This window comes from Ochotona princeps, chromosome 4 (genome assembly GCF_030435755.1).
Source record: "Ochotona princeps isolate mOchPri1 chromosome 4, mOchPri1.hap1, whole genome shotgun sequence".
Taxonomy (NCBI): domain Eukaryota; kingdom Metazoa; phylum Chordata; class Mammalia; order Lagomorpha; family Ochotonidae; genus Ochotona; species Ochotona princeps.
In genome coordinates this window covers 51,188,299-51,215,648 of record NC_080835.1, presented here as the reverse complement: position 1 = coordinate 51,215,648, position 27,350 = coordinate 51,188,299, and the positions used below count along the sequence as shown (strand labels likewise).

The 27,350-nt window shown below is 47.9% G+C and overlaps 1 protein-coding gene across 1 annotated transcript; it reads left to right on the top strand.

Moving 5' to 3' along the window:
• The first annotated feature begins 17,323 nt into the window (after positions 1–17,323).
• LOC101525444 (olfactory receptor 51G2-like) lies at positions 17,324–18,268 on the top strand. Its single transcript, XM_004589944.2, has one exon. It carries the CDS (start codon positions 17,324–17,326, stop codon positions 18,266–18,268), a length of 945 nt encoding a protein of 314 aa, XP_004590001.1.
• The last annotated feature ends 9,082 nt before the right edge of the window (positions 18,269–27,350 follow it).

The following is a 27,350-nucleotide window of genomic DNA, read 5'->3' as shown; positions in this document are numbered from 1 at the left end:
CTTGCCTTGCCTTGCCTTGCCTTGCCTTGCCTTGCCTTGCCTTGCCTTGCCTTGCCTTGCCTTGCCTTGCCTTGCCTTGCCTTGCCTTGCCTTGCCTTGCCTTGCCTTGCCTTGCCTTGCCTTGCCTTGCCTTGCCTTGCCTTGCCTTGCCTTGCCTTGCCTTGCCTTGCCTTGCCTTGCCTTGCCTTGCCTTGCCTTGCCTTGCCTTGCCTTGCCTTGCCTTGCCTTGCCTTGCCTTGCCTTGCCTTGCCTTGCCTTGCCTTGCCTTGCCTTGCCTTGCCTTGCCTTGCCTTGCCTTGCCTTGCCTTGCCTTGCCTTGCCTTGCCTTGCCTTGCCTTGCCTTGCCTTGCCTTGCCTTGCCTTGCCTTGCCTTGCCTTGCCTTGCCTTGCCTTGCCTTGCCTTGCCTTGCCTTGCCTTGCCTTGCCTTGCCTTGCCTTGCCTTGCCTTGCCTTGCCTTGCCTTGCCTTGCCTTGCCTTGCCTTGCCTTGCCTTGCCTTGCCTTGCCTTGCCTTGCCTTGCCTTGCCTTGCCTTGCCTTGCCTTGCCTTGCCTTGCCTTGCCTTGCCTTGCCTTGCCTTGCCTTGCCTTGCCTTGCCTTGCCTTGCCTTGCCTTGCCTTGCCTTGCCTTGCCTTGCCTTGCCTTGCCTTGCCTTGCCTTGCCTTGCCTTGCCTTGCCTTGCCTTGCCTTGCCTTGCCTTGCCTTGCCTTGCCTTGCCTTGCCTTGCCTTGCCTTGCCTTGCCTTGCCTTGCCTTGCCTTGCCTTGCCTTGCCTTGCCTTGCCTTGCCTTGCCTTGCCTTGCCTTGCCTTGCCTTGCCTTGCCTTGCCTTGCCTTGCCTTGCCTTGCCTTGCCTTGCCTTGCCTTGCCTTGCCTTGCCTTGCCTTGCCTTGCCTTGCCTTGCCTTGCCTTGCCTTGCCTTGCCTTGCCTTGCCTTGCCTTGCCTTGCCTTGCCTTGCCTTGCCTTGCCTTGCCTTGCCTTGCCTTGCCTTGCCTTGCCTTGCCTTGCCTTGCCTTGCCTTGCCTTGCCTTGCCTTGCCTTGCCTTGCCTTGCCTTGCCTTGCCTTGCCTTGCCTTGCCTTGCCTTGCCTTGCCTTGCCTTGCCTTGCCTTGCCTTGCCTTGCCTTGCCTTGCCTTGCCTTGCCTTGCCTTGCCTTGCCTTGCCTTGCCTTGCCTTGCCTTGCCTTGCCTTGCCTTGCCTTGCCTTGCCTTGCCTTGCCTTGCCTTGCCTTGCCTTGCCTTGCCTTGCCTTGCCTTGCCTTGCCTTGCCTTGCCTTGCCTTGCCTTGCCTTGCCTTGCCTTGCCTTGCCTTGCCTTGCCTTGCCTTGCCTTGCCTTGCCTTGCCTTGCCTTGCCTTGCCTTGCCTTGCCTTGCCTTGCCTTGCCTTGCCTTGCCTTGCCTTGCCTTGCCTTGCCTTGCCTTGCCTTGCCTTGCCTTGCCTTGCCTTGCCTTGCCTTGCCTTGCCTTGCCTTGCCTTGCCTTGCCTTGCCTTGCCTTGCCTTGCCTTGCCTTGCCTTGCCTTGCCTTGCCTTGCCTTGCCTTGCCTTGCCTTGCCTTGCCTTGCCTTGCCTTGCCTTGCCTTGCCTTGCCTTGCCTTGCCTTGCCTTGCCTTGCCTTGCCTTGCCTTGCCTTGCCTTGCCTTGCCTTGCCTTGCCTTGCCTTGCCTTGCCTTGCCTTGCCTTGCCTTGCCTTGCCTTGCCTTGCCTTGCCTTGCCTTGCCTTGCCTTGCCTTGCCTTGCCTTGCCTTGCCTTGCCTTGCCTTGCCTTGCCTTGCCTTGCCTTGCCTTGCCTTGCCTTGCCTTGCCTTGCCTTGCCTTGCCTTGCCTTGCCTTGCCTTGCCTTGCCTTGCCTTGCCTTGCCTTGCCTTGCCTTGCCTTGCCTTGCCTTGCCTTGCCTTGCCTTGCCTTGCCTTGCCTTGCCTTGCCTTGCCTTGCCTTGCCTTGCCTTGCCTTGCCTTGCCTTGCCTTGCCTTGCCTTGCCTTGCCTTGCCTTGCCTTGCCTTGCCTTGCCTTGCCTTGCCTTGCCTTGCCTTGCCTTGCCTTGCCTTGCCTTGCCTTGCCTTGCCTTGCCTTGCCTTGCCTTGCCTTGCCTTGCCTTGCCTTGCCTTGCCTTGCCTTGCCTTGCCTTGCCTTGCCTTGCCTTGCCTTGCCTTGCCTTGCCTTGCCTTGCCTTGCCTTGCCTTGCCTTGCCTTGCCTTGCCTTGCCTTGCCTTGCCTTGCCTTGCCTTGCCTTGCCTTGCCTTGCCTTGCCTTGCCTTGCCTTGCCTTGCCTTGCCTTGCCTTGCCTTGCCTTGCCTTGCCTTGCCTTGCCTTGCCTTGCCTTGCCTTGCCTTGCCTTGCCTTGCCTTGCCTTGCCTTGCCTTGCCTTGCCTTGCCTTGCCTTGCCTTGCCTTGCCTTGCCTTGCCTTGCCTTGCCTTGCCTTGCCTTGCCTTGCCTTGCCTTGCCTTGCCTTGCCTTGCCTTGCCTTGCCTTGCCTTGCCTTGCCTTGCCTTGCCTTGCCTTGCCTTGCCTTGCCTTGCCTTGCCTTGCCTTGCCTTGCCTTGCCTTGCCTTGCCTTGCCTTGCCTTGCCTTGCCTTGCCTTGCCTTGCCTTGCCTTGCCTTGCCTTGCCTTGCCTTGCCTTGCCTTGCCTTGCCTTGCCTTGCCTTGCCTTGCCTTGCCTTGCCTTGCCTTGCCTTGCCTTGCCTTGCCTTGCCTTGCCTTGCCTTGCCTTGCCTTGCCTTGCCTTGCCTTGCCTTGCCTTGCCTTGCCTTGCCTTGCCTTGCCTTGCCTTGCCTTGCCTTGCCTTGCCTTGCCTTGCCTTGCCTTGCCTTGCCTTGCCTTGCCTTGCCTTGCCTTGCCTTGCCTTGCCTTGCCTTGCCTTGCCTTGCCTTGCCTTGCCTTGCCTTGCCTTGCCTTGCCTTGCCTTGCCTTGCCTTGCCTTGCCTTGCCTTGCCTTGCCTTGCCTTGCCTTGCCTTGCCTTGCCTTGCCTTGCCTTGCCTTGCCTTGCCTTGCCTTGCCTTGCCTTGCCTTGCCTTGCCTTGCCTTGCCTTGCCTTGCCTTGCCTTGCCTTGCCTTGCCTTGCCTTGCCTTGCCTTGCCTTGCCTTGCCTTGCCTTGCCTTGCCTTGCCTTGCCTTGCCTTGCCTTGCCTTGCCTTGCCTTGCCTTGCCTTGCCTTGCCTTGCCTTGCCTTGCCTTGCCTTGCCTTGCCTTGCCTTGCCTTGCCTTGCCTTGCCTTGCCTTGCCTTGCCTTGCCTTGCCTTGCCTTGCCTTGCCTTGCCTTGCCTTGCCTTGCCTTGCCTTGCCTTGCCTTGCCTTGCCTTGCCTTGCCTTGCCTTGCCTTGCCTTGCCTTGCCTTGCCTTGCCTTGCCTTGCCTTGCCTTGCCTTGCCTTGCCTTGCCTTGCCTTGCCTTGCCTTGCCTTGCCTTGCCTTGCCTTGCCTTGCCTTGCCTTGCCTTGCCTTGCCTTGCCTTGCCTTGCCTTGCCTTGCCTTGCCTTGCCTTGCCTTGCCTTGCCTTGCCTTGCCTTGCCTTGCCTTGCCTTGCCTTGCCTTGCCTTGCCTTGCCTTGCCTTGCCTTGCCTTGCCTTGCCTTGCCTTGCCTTGCCTTGCCTTGCCTTGCCTTGCCTTGCCTTGCCTTGCCTTGCCTTGCCTTGCCTTGCCTTGCCTTGCCTTGCCTTGCCTTGCCTTGCCTTGCCTTGCCTTGCCTTGCCTTGCCTTGCCTTGCCTTGCCTTGCCTTGCCTTGCCTTGCCTTGCCTTGCCTTGCCTTGCCTTGCCTTGCCTTGCCTTGCCTTGCCTTGCCTTGCCTTGCCTTGCCTTGCCTTGCCTTGCCTTGCCTTGCCTTGCCTTGCCTTGCCTTGCCTTGCCTTGCCTTGCCTTGCCTTGCCTTGCCTTGCCTTGCCTTGCCTTGCCTTGCCTTGCCTTGCCTTGCCTTGCCTTGCCTTGCCTTGCCTTGCCTTGCCTTGCCTTGCCTTGCCTTGCCTTGCCTTGCCTTGCCTTGCCTTGCCTTGCCTTGCCTTGCCTTGCCTTGCCTTGCCTTGCCTTGCCTTGCCTTGCCTTGCCTTGCCTTGCCTTGCCTTGCCTTGCCTTGCCTTGCCTTGCCTTGCCTTGCCTTGCCTTGCCTTGCCTTGCCTTGCCTTGCCTTGCCTTGCCTTGCCTTGCCTTGCCTTGCCTTGCCTTGCCTTGCCTTGCCTTGCCTTGCCTTGCCTTGCCTTGCCTTGCCTTGCCTTGCCTTGCCTTGCCTTGCCTTGCCTTGCCTTGCCTTGCCTTGCCTTGCCTTGCCTTGCCTTGCCTTGCCTTGCCTTGCCTTGCCTTGCCTTGCCTTGCCTTGCCTTGCCTTGCCTTGCCTTGCCTTGCCTTGCCTTGCCTTGCCTTGCCTTGCCTTGCCTTGCCTTGCCTTGCCTTGCCTTGCCTTGCCTTGCCTTGCCTTGCCTTGCCTTGCCTTGCCTTGCCTTGCCTTGCCTTGCCTTGCCTTGCCTTGCCTTGCCTTGCCTTGCCTTGCCTTGCCTTGCCTTGCCTTGCCTTGCCTTGCCTTGCCTTGCCTTGCCTTGCCTTGCCTTGCCTTGCCTTGCCTTGCCTTGCCTTGCCTTGCCTTGCCTTGCCTTGCCTTGCCTTGCCTTGCCTTGCCTTGCCTTGCCTTGCCTTGCCTTGCCTTGCCTTGCCTTGCCTTGCCTTGCCTTGCCTTGCCTTGCCTTGCCTTGCCTTGCCTTGCCTTGCCTTGCCTTGCCTTGCCTTGCCTTGCCTTGCCTTGCCTTGCCTTGCCTTGCCTTGCCTTGCCTTGCCTTGCCTTGCCTTGCCTTGCCTTGCCTTGCCTTGCCTTGCCTTGCCTTGCCTTGCCTTGCCTTGCCTTGCCTTGCCTTGCCTTGCCTTGCCTTGCCTTGCCTTGCCTTGCCTTGCCTTGCCTTGCCTTGCCTTGCCTTGCCTTGCCTTGCCTTGCCTTGCCTTGCCTTGCCTTGCCTTGCCTTGCCTTGCCTTGCCTTGCCTTGCCTTGCCTTGCCTTGCCTTGCCTTGCCTTGCCTTGCCTTGCCTTGCCTTGCCTTGCCTTGCCTTGCCTTGCCTTGCCTTGCCTTGCCTTGCCTTGCCTTGCCTTGCCTTGCCTTGCCTTGCCTTGCCTTGCCTTGCCTTGCCTTGCCTTGCCTTGCCTTGCCTTGCCTTGCCTTGCCTTGCCTTGCCTTGCCTTGCCTTGCCTTGCCTTGCCTTGCCTTGCCTTGCCTTGCCTTGCCTTGCCTTGCCTTGCCTTGCCTTGCCTTGCCTTGCCTTGCCTTGCCTTGCCTTGCCTTGCCTTGCCTTGCCTTGCCTTGCCTTGCCTTGCCTTGCCTTGCCTTGCCTTGCCTTGCCTTGCCTTGCCTTGCCTTGCCTTGCCTTGCCTTGCCTTGCCTTGCCTTGCCTTGCCTTGCCTTGCCTTGCCTTGCCTTGCCTTGCCTTGCCTTGCCTTGCCTTGCCTTGCCTTGCCTTGCCTTGCCTTGCCTTGCCTTGCCTTGCCTTGCCTTGCCTTGCCTTGCCTTGCCTTGCCTTGCCTTGCCTTGCCTTGCCTTGCCTTGCCTTGCCTTGCCTTGCCTTGCCTTGCCTTGCCTTGCCTTGCCTTGCCTTGCCTTGCCTTGCCTTGCCTTGCCTTGCCTTGCCTTGCCTTGCCTTGCCTTGCCTTGCCTTGCCTTGCCTTGCCTTGCCTTGCCTTGCCTTGCCTTGCCTTGCCTTGCCTTGCCTTGCCTTGCCTTGCCTTGCCTTGCCTTGCCTTGCCTTGCCTTGCCTTGCCTTGCCTTGCCTTGCCTTGCCTTGCCTTGCCTTGCCTTGCCTTGCCTTGCCTTGCCTTGCCTTGCCTTGCCTTGCCTTGCCTTGCCTTGCCTTGCCTTGCCTTGCCTTGCCTTGCCTTGCCTTGCCTTGCCTTGCCTTGCCTTGCCTTGCCTTGCCTTGCCTTGCCTTGCCTTGCCTTGCCTTGCCTTGCCTTGCCTTGCCTTGCCTTGCCTTGCCTTGCCTTGCCTTGCCTTGCCTTGCCTTGCCTTGCCTTGCCTTGCCTTGCCTTGCCTTGCCTTGCCTTGCCTTGCCTTGCCTTGCCTTGCCTTGCCTTGCCTTGCCTTGCCTTGCCTTGCCTTGCCTTGCCTTGCCTTGCCTTGCCTTGCCTTGCCTTGCCTTGCCTTGCCTTGCCTTGCCTTGCCTTGCCTTGCCTTGCCTTGCCTTGCCTTGCCTTGCCTTGCCTTGCCTTGCCTTGCCTTGCCTTGCCTTGCCTTGCCTTGCCTTGCCTTGCCTTGCCTTGCCTTGCCTTGCCTTGCCTTGCCTTGCCTTGCCTTGCCTTGCCTTGCCTTGCCTTGCCTTGCCTTGCCTTGCCTTGCCTTGCCTTGCCTTGCCTTGCCTTGCCTTGCCTTGCCTTGCCTTGCCTTGCCTTGCCTTGCCTTGCCTTGCCTTGCCTTGCCTTGCCTTGCCTTGCCTTGCCTTGCCTTGCCTTGCCTTGCCTTGCCTTGCCTTGCCTTGCCTTGCCTTGCCTTGCCTTGCCTTGCCTTGCCTTGCCTTGCCTTGCCTTGCCTTGCCTTGCCTTGCCTTGCCTTGCCTTGCCTTGCCTTGCCTTGCCTTGCCTTGCCTTGCCTTGCCTTGCCTTGCCTTGCCTTGCCTTGCCTTGCCTTGCCTTGCCTTGCCTTGCCTTGCCTTGCCTTGCCTTGCCTTGCCTTGCCTTGCCTTGCCTTGCCTTGCCTTGCCTTGCCTTGCCTTGCCTTGCCTTGCCTTGCCTTGCCTTGCCTTGCCTTGCCTTGCCTTGCCTTGCCTTGCCTTGCCTTGCCTTGCCTTGCCTTGCCTTGCCTTGCCTTGCCTTGCCTTGCCTTGCCTTGCCTTGCCTTGCCTTGCCTTGCCTTGCCTTGCCTTGCCTTGCCTTGCCTTGCCTTGCCTTGCCTTGCCTTGCCTTGCCTTGCCTTGCCTTGCCTTGCCTTGCCTTGCCTTGCCTTGCCTTGCCTTGCCTTGCCTTGCCTTGCCTTGCCTTGCCTTGCCTTGCCTTGCCTTGCCTTGCCTTGCCTTGCCTTGCCTTGCCTTGCCTTGCCTTGCCTTGCCTTGCCTTGCCTTGCCTTGCCTTGCCTTGCCTTGCCTTGCCTTGCCTTGCCTTGCCTTGCCTTGCCTTGCCTTGCCTTGCCTTGCCTTGCCTTGCCTTGCCTTGCCTTGCCTTGCCTTGCCTTGCCTTGCCTTGCCTTGCCTTGCCTTGCCTTGCCTTGCCTTGCCTTGCCTTGCCTTGCCTTGCCTTGCCTTGCCTTGCCTTGCCTTGCCTTGCCTTGCCTTGCCTTGCCTTGCCTTGCCTTGCCTTGCCTTGCCTTGCCTTGCCTTGCCTTGCCTTGCCTTGCCTTGCCTTGCCTTGCCTTGCCTTGCCTTGCCTTGCCTTGCCTTGCCTTGCCTTGCCTTGCCTTGCCTTGCCTTGCCTTGCCTTGCCTTGCCTTGCCTTGCCTTGCCTTGCCTTGCCTTGCCTTGCCTTGCCTTGCCTTGCCTTGCCTTGCCTTGCCTTGCCTTGCCTTGCCTTGCCTTGCCTTGCCTTGCCTTGCCTTGCCTTGCCTTGCCTTGCCTTGCCTTGCCTTGCCTTGCCTTGCCTTGCCTTGCCTTGCCTTGCCTTGCCTTGCGTTCTTTCCCAGGCCACAAGCAAGGAGCTGGATGGGAAGCGGGGCTGCTGGGACAGGAGCCAGCACCCATATTGGATCCTGGCACAAGCAAGTTGAGGACTTTAGCTGCTAGGCTACTGTGCCAGGGCAGGCCCAGACTTTTTAAACAGAATGGAGTACAAATGTCCCTCAGACACATGCAAAAAATGCTCAAGATCACTGACCCTCAGGGAGTTGTAAATGAAAACCATAATGAGGTTACACCTCACTCCACTTAGAATGGGTATCATACAAAAATCATGAATCAACGCTGGTGAGACTGTGGAGAAAATGATACCCTAATCCATGACTAGTGGGCATGTAAACTAGCACTAGCATTGTGGAAGACCATAGGGAGGGTTCTCAGATTTGAAAATAGATCCACCATATGGCCCCACACTTTTCATTCCTGGAAATTGTTACATGAAAGTCACATGAGTTATTTGTACCCAATGTTTATTACACCTCAATTAACAATAGCTAAGAAATGGAATCAACCTAGATGTCCATCAATGGATTACTTTAGAGCATGATTCTATAGACACTATAGAATGCTCGGCAGGAGAATGAAATCCTAGTTTTTGCAAGAAAACCAAGAACAACAACAAAAAAAAACCCCAAAAGGACACAATTGGAAGCCATTACATGTACTGAGGTAAGTCAGTCTCAAATAGACAAGTATGTTTTCTGATATTCAGCTCATGTAGGGGACTAAAATGATCACTTTAGGATAGGATTATCATGTTTGCACTCCATGTTTGTACCCAGTCTTTATTATGCTTGGTGAACATTAAATATCTGAATACAGAGTGAATTGTTATGATTGCAAAAATGAACAGAGGGGAGGGAGGTATCTTATTGGAACTATAAGTATGCGATACACAAAATCTGTTCACTGTATTAAAATTTAAAAAGCTGACCTACACAATGTCTAGTCATTATTTAAGACATCAAAGGTTATGAAAAGTAAATGAAGACTGAGGAATTATCACATAGCAGTAGAGACTAAGGGGACTTCACAAGATCAGTGTGGTATCCTGGACTGGTTCCTGGAACTTAAGACAGATGTTGGAAAAGTTGGTGGAATCCACATCAAGGGTGGGTTTCAGTTAATTGTAATTACATTATTCCTTTAGTTTTAGCAAGTATATCAGGGTTATGGACTATATTAAAATGAAGCTAGTTGGAAGTCTTATTGAAACTATGCTGCAGTTCTAAAATTATGCCGGGTAAAGCTTATTAACTATCTGGTGGATGAAGGTTCGAGGGACACCTTTGATGTAGAGGAGTCCCGAGAAGATACCAAAATAGTCTCAGGACTGCGATGAGGTGTGCTGGGTGAACCTTCTCACTGAAATGAGGGCGTTCCATACGAATGCCCATTCAAGTCCCAGCTGCTCCACTTCTGATCAAGCTCACTTACTAACGGTGTGTGATAGCAGTGTGCAATAGCTCACATGGGCTCCTGCAATCGCCCACCATGGGAGATGTGGAATGAGGCTCCTGGCTTCAGACTGCACTAGCCTTAGCTATGTGGCCATTTGGGGGAGTGAACCAGTGGACAGAAGACCTCTCTTCTCCCCTACTCAAACTCTGCCTTTAAGTTTTCTTAAAAACAAAAATAAACAAAAAACCTCCCCAAAACTGGTTCTTGGACCTGGTATGATGGTTTACTGGCTAAATCTTTGCCTTGCATGCTGTAGGGTCCCATATGGGCAACCAGTTCATATCCTGGCTGCTCCACTTCCCTTCCAGCTCCCTGCCTGTGGCCTGGGGAAGCAGAGGCCAATCCAAAGCCTTGGGACCCTGCACCTGCATGGGAGACACAGAAGCAGCTCCTAGTTCTGGAAGGGCTCAGCTTGGACTGGTATGGCCACTTGGGGGAGTGAACCAAATGGAAGATCTCTATCTCCTCTTGTAAATCTGTCTTTAAGAAAAATCTTTCAGAAAAAAAAAGTGGTTCTCTACCTCCTATTGCAAAGCAAAGAGAGGGGGAAATGGGTTGGGCAGGCCAGCTCCTTTCTGGGAGATGTCACATGAGAGTATTTAAAAATGAAGCTAAAATTGTTTTGTATAATACATATTTATTTTTATTGGACAGTCAGCGGAAGATCTTCCATCCACCGATTCACTTCAAGCTGCCACACGGCTGGAGCTGAGCCAATCTGAAGCTTGGAGTCCAGAACCTCTTCCAGGCCTCCCACACAGGTGCAGGATCCCAAAGCTTTAGGCTGTCCTCAACTGCTTTCCCCAGCCCACAAGCAAGGAGCTGGATGGGAAGCAGGGCAGCCGGGATTAGAACTGGCGCACATGCGAGGTGGACTTTAGCCACTAGACTACCACACCAGATCCATATAAAATATTTTAAATCTGTGCATGAAGGGTCTTTAAGAAGTTTCTGAAAACGCATGGCTTTCAGGTTTTTATTTACAAAAATGTTTCTATTTCCATGAGGGTTTTTGAAATACTCATTCTAGCAACAGTCCCACAAAGTTAACACTGTCTTCAGTTCACGAAGCCATAGAGGCTCAAGGACATGAAGCTTGTGATCATTATTATACAGCTGGTAAGTGGTGGGTCCAGACAACTCTGGGCTTTTCCACTGCATCAAACTTGATGGAAGATAGTCAATGGTATTGCCTGGAGACACACTGCTTCATCCATGTGGCTTCATTTTTCCAACATTAAGCATTCCCTAGGCATGGTAATAAGGATAGAGTGAACCTCTTTTCTAACATGCTTTCCATATCTTAAGTGCTCGTGAATATGTATTTGGTTACACTGCCTGACATCTTCTTGGTAGGGTTTGCAAAGAGCCAGGGTTCATTTGTTCTTGAAGTAGTCGTTTCTCAAGTCCTGTGTTTCCCCAGGACAGAGTACGTCCCGGTTTCTTCCCATCCTTCAGCATTCACCTGTCTCCATCTCTCAGCAGGCAGTTCACAAGGCTGGCTCTCTGGGAAGGGTGGGAGCTTAGATGGAGTTGTAGTGCACTCCTTCTGCCCCTGTGGAGGAAATCGGGTGCCGCATCCTCAGGATGTTCTGCCTGACAATTCCTTCCAAGTCCCAAGAGCTGCCCGACCCGTAACTCAGGAGGCTCAGGAAGTTCAACTAGGAAAATCTCCTGGATTTGGATCTGGATCCCAACAGACTTGTTATTTCTATGCCCTCCACCAGGAGGATTATAAAGTACTGGCTGTCACAGACACAGCAAGAAATGCCTGTCACACACACACGGACAGATGAGAGGAGACACAAGCTCTGGAGTTGTGGTGAGTGAGGGGTCAGGGATGAAGAGACCCCTGGGACCTTGCACCAGTGGCCTCTGCAGCATTTCTTCATCCAGGAAACTCAGAAGAGTCTGTTTGGGAAAGGCAACTTTTCTCCTGTCAGTAACGTGATAGTGAGAGCCCCGTTTGCTGACCGTCTCCTTTATAACTCAACGGGCCTCAGTGGGCATCTGGGAAGAACTCGTACTTTTGGACAGCCCTATTTGAGCTCAATGATCTGGAACAAGGAACTTCAGGATGAAAGTTAATACCTTTTCGATCTTCAATCCTCTGGGTCAAATCCAGAGAAAATCTGTATATAGTTTTGCGGGCTCCCGTGCAGCAGCTGGATCTGGTAGTTGTCCTGTAATCTCTTGTAGGCAAAGGCAGGCCTAGAATGCAGGCTCTGCCTAATTTGGATCCAGCCAGTTGATTTCCCCTCCCCTTAGCTGCACATTCTGACTAGTTTGGGTAAGGGAAGAGTGGGTCTCCCTTTCACCCTCGCCTCACTGAAGTGGAGAAACAGTTATGTAAAGTCTGATTGCATTTACTGCTTGAAGGTTTCTGATTTCCCGATGAACTCATTCAATGTTACAATAACTCACTGGCAGAAGTTTTTATTTTCCTCTTATTAGTGAGAACATTTAAGCCGAAGAAAGGTCATGTTTGTGTACAGCTTTATACTTGGTAAGTAGTTGAGCCAGAATTCAAACCCAAAACCTATACCTAGAGTGTAGGTTTCTATTCCTGCGCTGCTCACCTAGGGTAACATATGTAACAAGAGTACTCCAGAGTTTGAGGACAATTCAATTAACACAAAAATCAACATTAAGAAATTCATGCACAAGAGTCTTAAAATGTTCAAAAAAAATACGGATTATGAAAAGGAAGCATGGGGTTCAGAAGCTTTCTCAGAAAATAAGCTATCTAAATTCCATTTTCTCCATGTAGTACCCTCATATGCCAGTGGAAATATCAATGAGTTGTTTGCTTCTCATAGGAAGAACACTCATGCACTTAAAGGCACTCAAGGTAGAGAACACATGTGTAGACAGTTCAGCCCTCCTTAGCAGACTTATTTATGCTCAGACTGGAGGAAGAGCACAGGAGACCAGGTCCTCAAATGCTCACAGAAACTAATGATTTACACAAAGCTCTCTGCATCAGATTGCCATTTAAACCACTTCCGAGCCATCCCACACTCTAGCTCCAATTAAATCCAGTCAAAAATCTTTGTTGCCAACTTTCAAAATGAAGTGATATTCACATGGTTAAATGTGAAGAGCATCTGTGATTTGAAAATATGTGGATATTAGCTTGGGTAGAATTAAAACGAATACATTTGATTTTCAGTATAAATCCCGAATGTTTAAGCTAAAGTTTGATAAACTCCAGTTTTATTCCTTTGATCAGATCTCATGCCAGCTCTTCAGCCCTCGAGCACCTCTTCATTTGTAACTGGTAATGGGTAGGAAGTATAGAGCCTATGTACTCCCTACACATCCTTCATTCTTCATAAAACTTCAGATAGCTAGAAAACAGTGGAGGTAGAACTGGTCTTTTTTTGTGAGGGAGAGCTGGGACCCTTGTAGAGTTGATATTCTGAATGTCAAGTTAGAGGTGATTGACCTGGGCAGGCTTATGTTAAAACTTGTGTCTAAAGAGAACAGTGTTAGATATATTTTTAGGTAACATACATCTTTTACCATGGGCAATCTTTGGGGCCTGGCACTGCATCACTAGCCTGGTATTTTTCTGTAACTTTCTCTTTTCCTCAGGACTCAGCTGGCTAAACCAGTGGTTTAACTTCATGTATTCCCTTGAGTGCTGGGGCCTGATTGGTTGCTATGGAGATGTTCTAGTGGGAGAAGGGTCTCCATGCTTCTGAGCTGGACCATTTTCTTTCAGCTAGTCAATCTTGGCTTTGGGGGATAGACTTCCCTGACTATGCATTCCTCATGGTCTTTGGATCCTAGATGTGTATGCCACCCGGAATGTGCCTTGTTCCCCACTGCTTTGGAAGATCTTCCCTGCGCTGATTCTGTCCATCTGTCTTTTTATCTGCTGTCTATTATCTCTCTCCATCTTTCTACTTTCATCTTTTTAGTTCTTTTTCCATATAGTTATATCTAGTGTCTCCTTTGATCTCTCAGAACATGAGTGAAGAGAAAGTTATTCCTGTGACATCAAGCTAGGATAAACCCCACATGCTACACAGCACAGAAATAGTCAGATAAGTACACAAACTTCTTACCCTCTTAGCCTGCCTTTATGGACCCTCAAGGACCGATGCTTATCAGTGGTGAGGGAGGAGACAGGAATGGGACACGGAGATCACACTTGTATGTAATCTTATGGCATCCTCTTTGGGGATGAATATTTTCAGCCTCAACAGTCGTCACAGGTAACAGAGGGAAGCAGTGTATCATAAGGTGGAGGAATGTGGGCTCTGCAATCAGGATGCCCAGATTTGTACTCTGGCTCATTCACTCTGTAGCTTCATGAACTCGACCAAGCTATCCATCGACCTGGCACCTCAGGTTTCCTATATGCAAGCTAGGAATGATAATATCCATCTCAAATTCTAGCTTTTAGTGATTACATAGCAGGCATGACTGTTTTATGTGCATAATTTAATCTATGATCTGTAAAGACATTTTTCAGGGATTTAGATATGAGAATTCTGAGGAACAGAGGTTGCTTGAAGCCAATCTCTCTGCTTAGTCTTAGTGTGGGCACTGCTAGGCTGCTCCCTCTCAGGATTTCCTCAACTGTAGAAAGGGGATGCCACTCCCAGGCTTTGGAAGGAGGGAGACTTCAGGAGTTAGTGATTGTGAAGTCCTACAGTGGTGTCTGGCTATCCATTTTTAAAGTTAATGCCTGCTACAGGATAAACAATCTTACCATTTATATCACTCTGAGGTCAGTATTATTGTCCCTCCAAACAAGGATATAAGCTCCCTACAGCATTGGCCTCAGAGGAGCTTACAGCCTCACTTTCTTCAAGATTTTATTTATTAGAAAAGCATATTTACAGCAAGGAGAGACAGAATAAGATCTTTCATCTGCTGGTTCGCTCACCAAATGGTTATAATGGTCAGGGTGGAGTCTATCCAGGAGCCGGGATCCAATAGCCGTTTCTAGGTCTCTCACAGGATGCAGGGTCCCCAGGCTTTGGACCAACCTACACTGCTGTCCCAGGCCACAAGCAGGGAGCTGGATGGGAAGTAAAGCCATTAGAACATGAACTGGCACTCATATGGGATGCTGGTGCTCAAAGCTGAAGGATTAGCCTATTGAGCCACAGCACCATCCCCTACAGCCTCATTTGGATCAGACTATGCAGCGCCCTAGGGTCTGGGTCCAGTTGCCAGTTACAAGATGACTTCAGTGTTGTATCTAGAATGTGGCACAACCCATGTGGAAGGTCTGGAAACGGAGTAATGGGAAGTAGAAAAGCCTGGCTGTGTAGGACTGAAGCCTCGATCTCTTAGTAAGTGGTCTTGCTCCTGTCTTAAATCTCTACCCCTGCTTTGAAGGGAAATGGGGCTGAAAACTTAAAGACCAGTTGCTCCACCCAGTCATCTGTGGGTCAAAGATTTGAAAACCAAGACTTGCTAATGTCAGAGACGCTCTGTCATTGTATGAAGCAAGTAGTTGAATAGCTTTTGTCTTTACATCAATGTGGATTTGCTTCATGGCTCTTAAGCGTACTTACATGACCTTGGGCAGGTGCTTAGCCTCTCCAAGCCTTAGTTTTCTCACCAGCAAAGGAAAAAAAGTCCTGAAGGGCTAGGTATTAAATGTTGTGTATGAAGTATTTGTATAAAACATAGATGCAATGTTTTATCATCCTGTTATTTAAAAAAGCTTAGGAGCCTGAGTAAGTATCATTAAGCAAGGAGCAAGAAGGAAAAATGGGGCAGGTGATGTATGGATTCTAGGAACCTTAGGATTTCCAGATAAAAGCTTTTCAGCTGTTCTTCAGCTGGGATTCTGAACATGTAGTTGTCACTGTGACCTGCTGTGGATGCAGGTTTGTGTAAACCTTTGTGATATTAAGGCAAGGGCTGTGCTAGGTATGTGCATGAAGATCAGGAAGACAAATATTCTCTGTTTGAAGACATAGATGCTTCACCACCATGGGAGCAGTCCCCTGACTTCCGAGAGTACACCATCAGGCTCCATGCTCTCCAATACCATTGTCTGCCATTTTCCCACTAGAGTGGGAAATTGGTGATGCACCCCTGCCCCCACCTCACTATGCAGCACAGACTGAGAACCACAACTTCAGGAGGGCCAGTTCACATGGATGAAGTGTAAATGGTGCCCTTGAGTTGTGCAGAGTGTGGCTCTGACCTGGAGAGTTGCTCAGATGTGTGTATAAGAATTAGGTGGTTTGTGTAACTTATTGGTGGAGGCATCTGAACTCAGTTGGGGAAGACCGAGGATTCATACAGGTAAAAAGTCACCTTTAAGAAACCTTTCCTCAGCCAGAGGTAGCCTCACAGTTCACCAAAGAGATGTCTGACAATCAGAGGCAAGAGAATGATGAAATTTTGGAAACTAAGGGCTGTATTTCTAGATTCGCATAATAGAAGCGGCTGAGACTTTCTGCAAGTGTAGCAAGGGGAACATAAACACTGTTGGTAACATGTGAGGCATCTGACTACACTGTAAGCTGACCTGTGCATGAAGATGTTAGATAGGAAACCAGACTCAAAAAGGTTAAGTTTAGTAGAAATAATGCTTCTATGAACTGTTGTACATCTACATGATTGTCTTGCATTGTTGATGGGTAGTGATCCTGCCTTGGGTTTTAGTAACATTTTCCTGATTACTAATTTGAGTGCCAACTTATTTACAGAGTGCTGAAATCTTTGTAAAGTTTGTCTCACTTTTATACTAGGTTAAATGATTTTTCTCATTTTATAACAGGTCTTTAAAGACAATCATGTAGATGTACAACAGCTGAATACTCCTGAGTTGGAGTAAATTGATACAATAACTTTTGAAAAACTATTTGGAAGACGCTAAAGATGAATACGTGTATATCCTATATTCGGGTAATTCCACTCCTAGGTATATTTGCAACAAATGCAGATATGTGTTCCTGAAATGTGTGCTAGAATGTTCATAGAAGCATTATTTTTACTGGGTCCAAACTAAGTTATCCAAATGTCTACCAGTACAGTGGATTAATATATTGTGGCTTATTTGCACAATGGAAAAATCATACAGCAATGAGAACAAATTGCATCTACATTCAGCAATGTGGATGAAAATCAGCGGGAAAATTGAGTGACTGACACAAATGACTACATGATGTTGATTATAATTACAGAGTTCAAAGTAGGTAAACTTTGTGGTATTAGAAGTCAGTGTAGTAGTTACCACTGAGAGGATAGTGGTAGGAATAACCCCAGGGGATTCTGAGGTGGTGGTGCTGATAGTCTTTCTTGATTTGAGTGTTGAACTCCAGAAATTCATCATGCTTTTCATTTGTGATATACCTATTTCCATGTATATGTTGTATTTCAACAAACACCTTAAATGATCAGATTGTTGAACAGAAGCACATCTGAAGAGACTGGGTACATTGGTTGCACTGAGGGTGAGACAGGCCCTGGGGAGAGAGATTGGCTGCTGTAATAAGGACAAAAGTCCATTTTTTCCAAAATCAGCTGGAGAGGCAAGTTTGATGAACAGTCAATTATACTACCAGTTGAATTCTCTGCATCCCATATGCTTGTGCTGGCTTGAGCCCCAATTTCTGTTTCTAGTCTAGTTCTGTGCTAATGCACCTGGGAAATAATGATGGTTCAAGTACTTGAGTTTCTGCCACCTATGTGGAAGACCTGGAACGAGTTCCTGGAACTTGGCTTCAGCATGGTCCAACCCCAGCTATTGAGCCATTCGAAGAAGGAACCAGTAGAACCTGTATTTTGGGTCCCAAAGTCATTTCTAGAATATAGAAAATGTTGGTTTTACAACAGCACCAGAAGAATAAGCAACCAGCTTCTAAGAAGATCATGTTGGAAATGTTTCATTTTGATTGTGGATTCTGGAAAACTTGCCTCTGAACAGAAACAGAGCCTGAACTGTTCCTAATATCACCAACTTTCAGCAGAAAATTAAGCTCTTTCCTTTGTTAGTCTGAGGAGACACTCTATAGTAAGAGGCATCTAGATTTAGCTGAAGTGAAAACAGGAGATTATTCAGGTCAGATGGAAGATGGTTGCTGTGTGAGTAAAGAGATCGTCCTAGAAAACTAATCCAATGCCACTCTACTCACAGGAAAACTTCCTGGGCAATGGATAGGGGTGGTATGGAGTTCCTAAAGGGAGTGGAGTTTCTTTCATGGTCAAGGAGTTATGCATTCTTCCTTCCTAACCCACACATAGTAGAGACTTCACAGGTGATGATCAAATGAATGCATCTCTTTCTCCTAGGCTGGAGACCTCCCTCCTGGAATCACTATGCTTTCCTGCAACACCACCACTTCTGGTCACCCCACCTTCCTCCTTACTGGCTTTCCAGGCCTGGAAGCGTCTCAACATTGGGTTTCCATCCCCATCAACCTCATCTGCATTGTTTCCATCTTGGGTAACAGCATCATTCTCTTCCTGATCCGCACAGATCCAGCCTTGCACGAACCCATGTTCATCTTTCTGTCTATGCTGGCAGCCTCTGATCTGGGCCTCTGTGCCTCCACCTTCCCCACCATGGTGCGGCTCTTCTGGCTGGGAGCCCGTGAACTGCCCTTCGATCTCTGTACTGCACAGATGTTTTTCATCCATGCCTTCACCTATGTGGAATCAGGTGTGCTGCTGGCTATGGCCTTGGACCGCTTCGTTGCTATCCGGAATCCTCTTCAGTACGCCACAGTACTCACCCACTCAGCCATGGCCCGAATGGGGGCTGCTATTTTGGTAAGGGCTGTTCTGCTCAACCTCCCAGCACCCATCCTGTTGCGGCGTCTCTTCTTCCCTCAGATCAGTGTGCTCTCTCACTGCTACTGCCTGCACTGTGACCTTGTGGGACTGGCCTGCTCAGACACCCACATCAACAGCTTGGTGGGTCTGGTCTCCATCCTCTTCTCACTGTGCCTCGACTCCTCCCTCATCATGCTCTCATATGCTCTGATACTGCGGACTGTGCTGGGCATTGCATCACCCGGGGAACAGCTTAAGGCACTCAACACATGTGTCTCACACCTCTGCATTGTTCTCATCTTTTATTTGCCCAAAATGGGGCTGTCGGTGTTGCACCGAGTAGAGAAACACAGCTACCCTGCCTTGGCAGTGCTCATGGCCAACTTGCATTTCTTGGTCCCGCCCTTCATGAACCCCATTGTGTATTGCATTAAGTCTAAGCAGATCCGCCAGGGCCTTCTAAGGCGATTCCTGCAGCAAAAGGGTTGAGGTTTCCTAGAACAGAGGAAGCCAGAGGCGCATGGTCCCAGCGATTCAGCCTCAGTGTTGGGAGGGAGAACCAATGATAAAGAGTTGATTTTTAAGGCATCTATGCTCTTACTGCTGAGTGCTTTGTGAGACCTCATAGGCTTCTACGATTGTAATGTTTGGAAAAGGAGATGATTGGAAAGCATGTTTAAGCATCACCTTTATAATCCTCATTGTTCTTATTAAAATCGAACTGTTTAGACTTGTATCCTGTGGCATCTCTTCACCCAGGAACTTAGCCACGCTGAGATGTGTGTGCCTATCTATTCAGACATGCACTTTTTCATTTTCACTCCAGTTTTCTTTGATTTCTAAACCTAAAGTAGTACCATGGTAAGCTATCTTTGCCTTAATAGCAAATCTGCTGAAATTACTAACCAGTTCCTATACTAGGAAATAAAGGGAAGCAGGTAATGGGGACACATACAGCTTATTATCTCGTGTTTGCATTTTTGAGGTGTGGTTTTTCTCTTGGTTCTCTTCATGTGTCTGATTTGATACAGAAAGTTTGACATTGCCAAGGTTGGGGAAGTTTCTCACTAACTTCTGGATTAGGTCAATTTCTCAGGTACTAATAGGCATTCACTTCCTCAGCAGCTGATCTGCGAGGCTATACATTCCCAGAAGACCAGGGATTCAGAGCATTCTGTTTACTGATGAATGTCCAGCTCCAACAGCAGTGCTGCCATGGAGCAGTGCTCAGTGTGTACTGTTGAGTAGGGATGATGGGGTGCAAAGATTTGATGGTCAGTTCTCAGGAAGGGAGGACTAGGGGATCTGCCCTTCTGAAGCCTGTGGGGGAAGACAAGCAGCGAATGCCTGCAATGGGATGAGGTGGGAATGGTTGTTAGAAGCTTGAGCGCCAAGATGTGCCCCTCCTGCCACGTGGTCAGGATGGCCATTCCTAAGGAGACCGCTTATAGAGGGGAGCTTTAGCTTCAGCTTCATCAAATTCAGAAGCTTTCCCAGAAATTGAAGATTTTGTTTTTACTCTGTCATTGACGTTGGTCTGCTCAGTTCAGTTATACTAATGCCACATTCTCTTGAAGAATTGATATTCCTGGTGAAAAACACCTGAAGTTAATAGAGGCATCCCTGCCAGAGAAATTAGAAAGCAAGTTGCTTAATGTATGAACATCTAGAAAACTTGGAATTTAGTGATTGCCATTTCTGTCTTTTTCACAAGCTGACACCAGAGCTAAAGGCAAGTGGGTAGAACGGGAAGCTGTGAATCCTACACAAATAGCTCTTATGGGAAAACCAATTTTATTTGCTGGAGAGTGTGCTTACAGCTACCACCAAAGCATAGAATCTAAGGAACTTAGGACCCTGCCTATGCTTGTTGGTAACCAGGAGGATGTTAGCACTCCTAAATCAGGGCATATGGTACAGGTGTGAGGAGGTTGTGAACTAGGCCAGGTGACTACACAAAGGATGTCTTAAATTACACTGTCAATGAACTTTAGTGCATTTCTTGCTATTCTAGATGTATTATCCCAATTCATTCTCATAAGAATTTTATGGGACATGAACTGCTATCCCTAATTCTTGAGACGGGGAAATTAAGCTTAGTCTGATATTTGAAAATGAGACTACATTTTAGATGCTAAAATTCCACATTCTTCTTAGCGCAGTTTTTAAAATTTTTATTTTGGATGATGTTTGATAGTTGATCAGGGTGGGAAGGATCTAGGGTTAGGGAGAAGTGAGTGTCATCATTGTTTCCAAGCTTTCCATATCTTCTTCCCATTTCTGGGGGGAGGGGAGAGAAGGGGATAGGCCATACCCAGCCTCCCTACCATTCTGGTACCCAAGGATGGGGAAAGGCCATCCTATATCAACCCCGGGGCACAATGGCACATGTTCTGAAGATTCTGCCCAGGTGGATATGATAGTTTCAAAATGCTGTTGATTTCACTGATCTATGGATGAGCAACTTCTTCCAAGGTCCGTTGGCTGACGCCATTGACCTTATAGTCTCCAATCGCCCAGATATTTGCTGTCATCCTTTGGCTGAGGTAGTTGTCCATGTTCTGTTCTCCATTCTCTGCTATGGTACCAGATGTCCTCTGCAGGCCCCAGTGAGCTACCATGTCCTCCATGTGCATTATGGTCTGTCCAGCACTCCTATGTGTGGAGGACCAATTTTCCTAGGTAGGCTTATTGACCCGAGTCAGGTGATCTGGGCCATGCTGGACTCTCCACCTCTGGGGCTCTCAGATCCAGCAACCACCTCACAGGTGGCCCATGGCACCGGGACTTGATAGACTCCTTCACCCCCAGGGGTCATGGACACAACCCTCACCACACAGGAGGGTTCAGTGACCTGGACCCAGAGACCAAGACACCTCTAGGACTCCCACCTCTGGGGCTCATGGATCCAATACCTACTATGGAGGTGGGCACTAGGTCCTGGGCCAGGAGACCTGGGACTCACGGGCCAGGCACTCACCAGCTCCAGACTGACATGGCTCATCTTCTTTGGCATCTGCCATTGGGTACTACAGCCTAATTCAATCCAACCTGCCCCCAGTTCCAACTTGTGCTGGTTGGTGCTGCAACCTGGCCTTTCCCAGGTAGGCCCCAGTCTCAGCTCAAGTGTGAACTGTCTGGTGATGCAGCCTGACTTGTCCCCCTCCCATACCCCATTCTGGTTCTCAGATCTGCAAGTGGATGTTATGAATTGGCTCAGCCTGGCCCATCCCCTGACATGACCCACATGTATGCTGGTGGGTACTGTAACCTGGTCTGGTTTGTGTTACTCCTTGCCTTGGTTCTTGCACAGATCTGCAGGGACTGCAACCTGACAAAGGGGTTCACCAAACTATCCAATCTTCTCCCAGTGGCAGATATTGCAAATACTGGTGGGTCCCTGGCCCAGGTTGATGTTGTCTACCTGTTGTTCTGACAGTAATGGTGTCCTTAATCAGCCCATATCCTTTGATTCTTACTGTTGGGTATTGCAGCCCATCCACACCTAGTCCATACCTAGACACAGCTCTCACATGGTTCAGAGGGAGCCTAGCCAATTCTATACCCATTATGACTCTCATGAGTACCAGTGCATTAGCACAGTCCTAAAAACAAGAGGTTCAGTAGTGTGGTATAGATTACCACTCTGCCTGAGGCACCAGAATCCATATAGGTACTGGTTCACACTCTGACTGCTGAACTTCTGATCCAATTCTCTGCTTAGGACCTGGGGAAGCAGCAAATTCAAGTCCCTGAGCCCTTGCACCCATGTGTGTGAGGCCCAGAAGAAACTTCTGACTCCTGACTTGATCAACTCAGCTCTGGCTACTGTAGTCATTTGGGAGCGAATCAGCAGATGAAGAGCTCTGTGTCTCCTTTCTAACTCTGCCATTCAAATAAGTTTTTGAAAAAAACATTCCAGCAAAGGTTTGAGCAAGACAACTCAAAAGCCCACTGTGTAGCAGTAAAACTCAGGAACACAATCAACATTTAAAGTCTTTGAATACTTTCTTCCTTTATGCTCTTACCTATGTCAAATATGCAGTTGTCCTGTTTTCTCCTTGCTCTCATCTCCTTACAATTATTTTTATACTGGCCCATGGGAGGAGGTAAAGAAACCTCAGGTCAGTCTCAAACAGCCATACTTCCTTTATATTTTGATCTTCAAAGAATTGCAGAAAAATGATTGCATTTTTTGCAACTTTGCATCACTGAGTGAATCCACAGTTTTATTAGATCAGTCACTGTAAGCCTTCTTTTATCTAACAGGCAAAAGCAGCCCTGTGGGAAGTCCATGAACAAGACTGCCAGAGACAGTCATTTGCTACAGAAGACTTGAATCTTCAGAATTTGAGATATACATCCTCATTTCCACAAGTCACCTCCTCCTCCTCCTCCTGCCTGGGACTAGCCTCTGCCCAGTTCTAATGGCCAATAGCCAGGCCCGGTATAAGGGTGTGTACAAATTTACACTGATACAATACAAAGTATGAATCTATCACCCACCCCTAATCACCGAGGATCCCACCTGGCTCCAGAGTGTGGAGTATACCATTCAGTTAATCCAGGATACTGGAACTACACCTGGGTCTCCTACATGAATGGCAGTGATCCAGGTACTTGAGCCAATCATTTGCTGTCTCCCAAAAGCAGAGGAGCCAAGGATTGAACCCAGGCACTCCGATATGGGATGATGGTGCCCCAGGTGGTGTTTTCATTGTATCAAATGCCTGTCACATTTTGTTTATTATTTTTTAAAGATTTTATTTTTTATTGCAAAGTCAGATATACAGAGGAGAAAGAGGAAGGTCTTCCATTTAATGATTCACTCCCCAAGTGACTGCAACGGTCGGTGCTGTACCGATCCGAAGCCAGGAGCCAGGAACTTCTTCCAGGTCTCCCACACAAGTTCAGGGTCTCAAGGCTTTGGGCCATCCTTGTCTACTTTCCCAGGCCACAAGCAGGGAGCTGGATGGGAAGTGGAGCTGCTGGGATTAGAACTGGCACCCATATGGGATCCCGGTGCTTTCAAGGTGAGGACTTTAGCCACTAGGCCACCACGTTGGGCCCGCCTGTCAAATTTTAGCATCACTTGTTATTCCATGCGTGTTAGTACTTTTGTCAAAGTTGGCCAGTGTTTGTGGGTTTTACATGATACATAAAATTTTTGAAATTCAAAACTGAAGTGGAAAGGTGCCCATGTTCATGATTCTAATGATTCTATTTCTAGGATTCTAACTATTGTTAAAGTACACATACTACCTAAACTGGCTTACATATTCATCTTATACCCCATCAAAGTACCAATGACATATTTACAGAAGTAGGAACAAACTAAAATTTCTGGAACCATTACAAAAGACCCTGAATAGACAAAGCAATCCTGATCGAAAAGTAGGAGGCAGTGCCCTAGTTGGGTTTAAAATATGTTTCAGATGAGACTGGGTGTGTTCGGGGTGGTATTGTAAATTTCTTTTTCTTCCTATTGATTTTGTGTTGTGGACTTTCATTTAAGGGGATGTATAGTAACTGTGTAATGGAGACAGTCATATCTAGATGGGAGGATACAACACAGTAAGCATCTCTACTTCCAAAGATGGACTCCCAATGAAACTGTTTACTGTATGTTGACAATAGGATGCTGGATTCAGTCATATGTCCATCATTGCAGGCATGGACAATGGCAGTTTATGCAGAACTATACTATAGTAACGGTATAGAGGAACTCAGTGAGGGGGGGAATTGGGGAGGGAATAAGGGAACTCCCAGGGCTTAAGGAACTGTATCATAAAATAAAGTGTGAAATTGAGAATGTTTCAGAACTGTAGTGATTTACATGGTACTGGATTAAACAGATACAGACTGACGGGAGAGAGGACAATGACCCTGGAAGTGAACCTACACACAGACCACAGATCTTTGACAAAGTCCTCGCGCACATTTTAATGCAAACATTTACAAGTTATACCATTTATCCTTTGAGCAAAATCTTGGTTTTCCAACTTCAAGTGCTCTGTGTATAAACCTGTAAAGGACTGATTGAGTAATCTTCCTGTTTCAAGTAGGAAAGGAACAGTTTAGATATTCTTTGTGGTCAAATCAATTTTCCAAGAATGGTTAAACCCGGTCCTGAGCTGCATGAGTGCTTCTACGAGGGAAAGACCATTTAGTGATAAAACCCAGGATTTTTTAAAGGAAGCAACTCGCCCAGCCTAGATTTGCAAAAGAGGTGGCCCACAGTTTCACATGCATGCGCATTTGTGCTTTCACTTTAAGTCCTCCTATTTGTCTACCTTACATTTCCGCTTCCTCATCTCTACTGGGGACAAGAACATTGAATAAAAACCAGGAAGCATTCCCATACCAAAGTCAATGATACGGGTCCAGCTTGGTGACTCAAATGGCTAAATTCTCACCTAGCACATGCTGCAATCCAATATGGGTGCTGGTTTGTGTCCCAGGGGCTCCACTTCCTGCTTTTGGCCATTCTCTAGTTCTTTCCCAGGCCATAAATCTTGGGACCCTTCCACTTGCATGACTTCGGATAGGTTCAGCTCTGGCTGTTGCAGCCATTTGGGGAGTGAACCATCAGATGGAAGATCTTTCTGTGTCTCCTATCCATGAATCTGATCTACCTTTCAAATAAAAATAAACCTTAAAAAATCCGATAATGTGTAAATAGAGCACATTATGACAAATTAGGGTCATTTCAAGAATGAGAAGTAGTTTTACATTTAAACACAAGATACTAATGCTGCAACAACAGTTGGAATTTCAGGTTATCATCTAAGTATGTAAACAATTCAACATGTAAAGAATAAGTTCAACATTTTGGAAGAAACTTTAGATATATCCTTTCTTGACCTGGGCACTCATGAGAAAGTTATTGTACTCCATGAAGATGGATTATTCTCCTAAGATCAGAAATAAGCCCACATGTTTGAATATTTCCAAATTCAATTGTTTACATTGAATATGCAAAGCTTATTGTAAGTTACTTTGACAAAGTTGCTTTTTTAAATATATATTTTTATTATTTTTGTATCTGAGGTGAAGGGGGATATTGAGGGAGAATCCCCACCCAGTCTCCCACCCGCCCAGACAAAGTTGTTTTTAAAAAGACTTTAGATTACAACAGGTATTAGGTATGTGAGCATATTAGAACACTTGCATACTGTGGCCACTAGGGGGAAAAACTGCTGGCAGTTTACATGATTAAATGGTTTTTGTATGATAGTTCTACTCCAAAGTATATACCCTACAGAAATGAAACCATGTGCACGTAAGAGCTTATATGTTACTTTATTCCCAATATGCCAAATTGGAAACCAAAATTTCCATGAACTGATGCATAAAGAAAAAATGGTATACTCAAAATGGAATATCATTCAGCCACAAAAAAGGATTGGTGGGCTGCTATGCTACTACAAGAATGAACCTATAGAACATACTAAGTGAAAAGTCAGTAAACAAATTTTTCATAAAATAATTTCATTGAATTTTGAATTGCAGGAATGTGGACAGAACTGGAGGGCATGTTACATGAAGTAAATCAGCCACAGATAGACCAATGCTACAGATTCTCATGTATACACAGGAGCTAGCGCTTATCTCAGGTAAAGAATAAATAGCAGTTACAAGAGCCTGAGGGGGTGTGCAGTCAGAGGAATGGAGCATGGTTCAGGAGTACATAGTGCAGTTAGACAAGGGGAGTGAATTTTAACATCTGTAGCACAACGTCAATGATTGTGCCTTTGAATATTTCAATAGCTAGTAGAGACTAAGATTTCCAAAGGAAAATGTCTGATGTGATATGAATTACTTATTTGATCATTACACATGTGCTTAAATGTATAATTCATGGGGTACACTGTAACAACTATTTTGAATACAAATTATAAAGGTTTTTAGGACACTAAGGGCAGAAGCAACTCTTCAAGGTATTTTCTGACATACAAAACAGGCACCACTACTCTATGGTGTGAAAATTACCTGCTGAAACAATTGGACGCTCACAGGAAAATCATGTGTGTACAAGTGCTACTTGTATTGGATCGTAGAACTAAAATTAACACTGTATGAATTTAGCTATTAACTATGAATAAAATTTGACTTCACAATTTTTATAAACCTTAAATATTAAAAATGGGCCTTCTTAAACATTTTACTGAAGGAATATGAACAGTAAACACAAAGCGTAGCTCATTCATCATACAATTCACATTAAAATCAGTTACTGGGATGGTCAAAGTGGACTAAGGAATGACAATGTCATGGGATTGAAAGGTAAGACCAATGCACAGAATGATGTGAATGGATTTCAAGAGCAGTATACTGAGTCTAAGAGACCTGATACAAAATTGCATCATTATATTTACGTAAGGTTTTAGGACAGTAAATTTAGTCCAAGGCAATTAAAATGCAATGTGATCACTTCTAGAAAGACTGGGCTGTGAACCATAGCTTCTTTCCTAGCTTACTGGATTCTTAGCCCCCGAGTTAAAGACCTGTCAAGAAGGCTCTACTTCTAGAGTCATTGGGAATGTTCAAATCGGAGCCCTTGAGGTCTCAAACCTGAGAGGCTTCCCAGTGGCAGACCCCTCATTTTTATGAGATTGCTCAAGAGGTCAGATTGCACCGAGTTCTCCATTTTGTCTCCAGGAGAGGAATCTGTCCATTCTTAAGAGCTGAGCCTTCAGAGAAATTTCACATGATCACTTTCAGAGGGCAGGAAAGATTTGATAACACTTTACTGCTGTACCTCACACCCAGGTGTGGTTGAAGATTTTTGAAGAAGTTATCTTTCCTACTCACGAAGGCATAAATGAGATAAGGTGGGTCCTGGGACATTGCTCCCTCTCAAAATTGAGTAAGAACACTAACTAGCTAAAAGCCTATTTATTTTGGTTTTGCCATTGTTTCTCCTTATGTTTCCTCCAACAGTGAGTAGTCACCATGAAAGCAGGACTTTTGATAGAACCAAGCCCACGGCCCCTAGATTTTGGTAAGAGCATTTGGTTTGTAGCACATGATCAGTAAGATAAATACCCATCTTCCAGAGAACCCACACTGACTTTAAGGCTTAGTCCTCTATTCAGTAGATTGTTTGCTCCCGAGTATTCCTTTGTTGTTGTTTATGGCCAAATGCCGAGTTTTTGTCTCTGCCTTTGCTTGCTTCTGTGTGCTTCCTAGTCAGACTCAGCTCGTGAGAGGTACCTATATTTCCTCAGAGAATTCCCCTTGCTTGTGGGTGGGGACTATTTTTCCTCATCAGACTGGTAGCTGTATGTTTTCTATTTTACCGGGTCACCTGGAAAATAAGCTGATGTTAGCAGAATGGGACTCCCTGGGAGGACATAATGAGCTTGGTAGCCGTATTCCCCAGTCGACATGGGACATTCCAGCTTTTATACTATGTCTACACCATACACGGGGAATACCAGATGGTTCCCTGACTATGTGACTCAGTTAGGATACAGCTGAGGATGGTTTCTATCACAGTGGGAGCCAGTCTCTTCAAAATTGCCCAAGCTTAGAGCAGGTAAGGTCCTCAGGGTGGAGTTGAGGGTTT

What these genes read in the sequence shown, in the direction of transcription:
- LOC101525444 (XM_004589944.2), top strand. Translation starts at nt 17,324, where the DNA reads ATGCTTTCCTGCAACACCACCACTTCTGGTCACCCCACCTTCCTCCTT.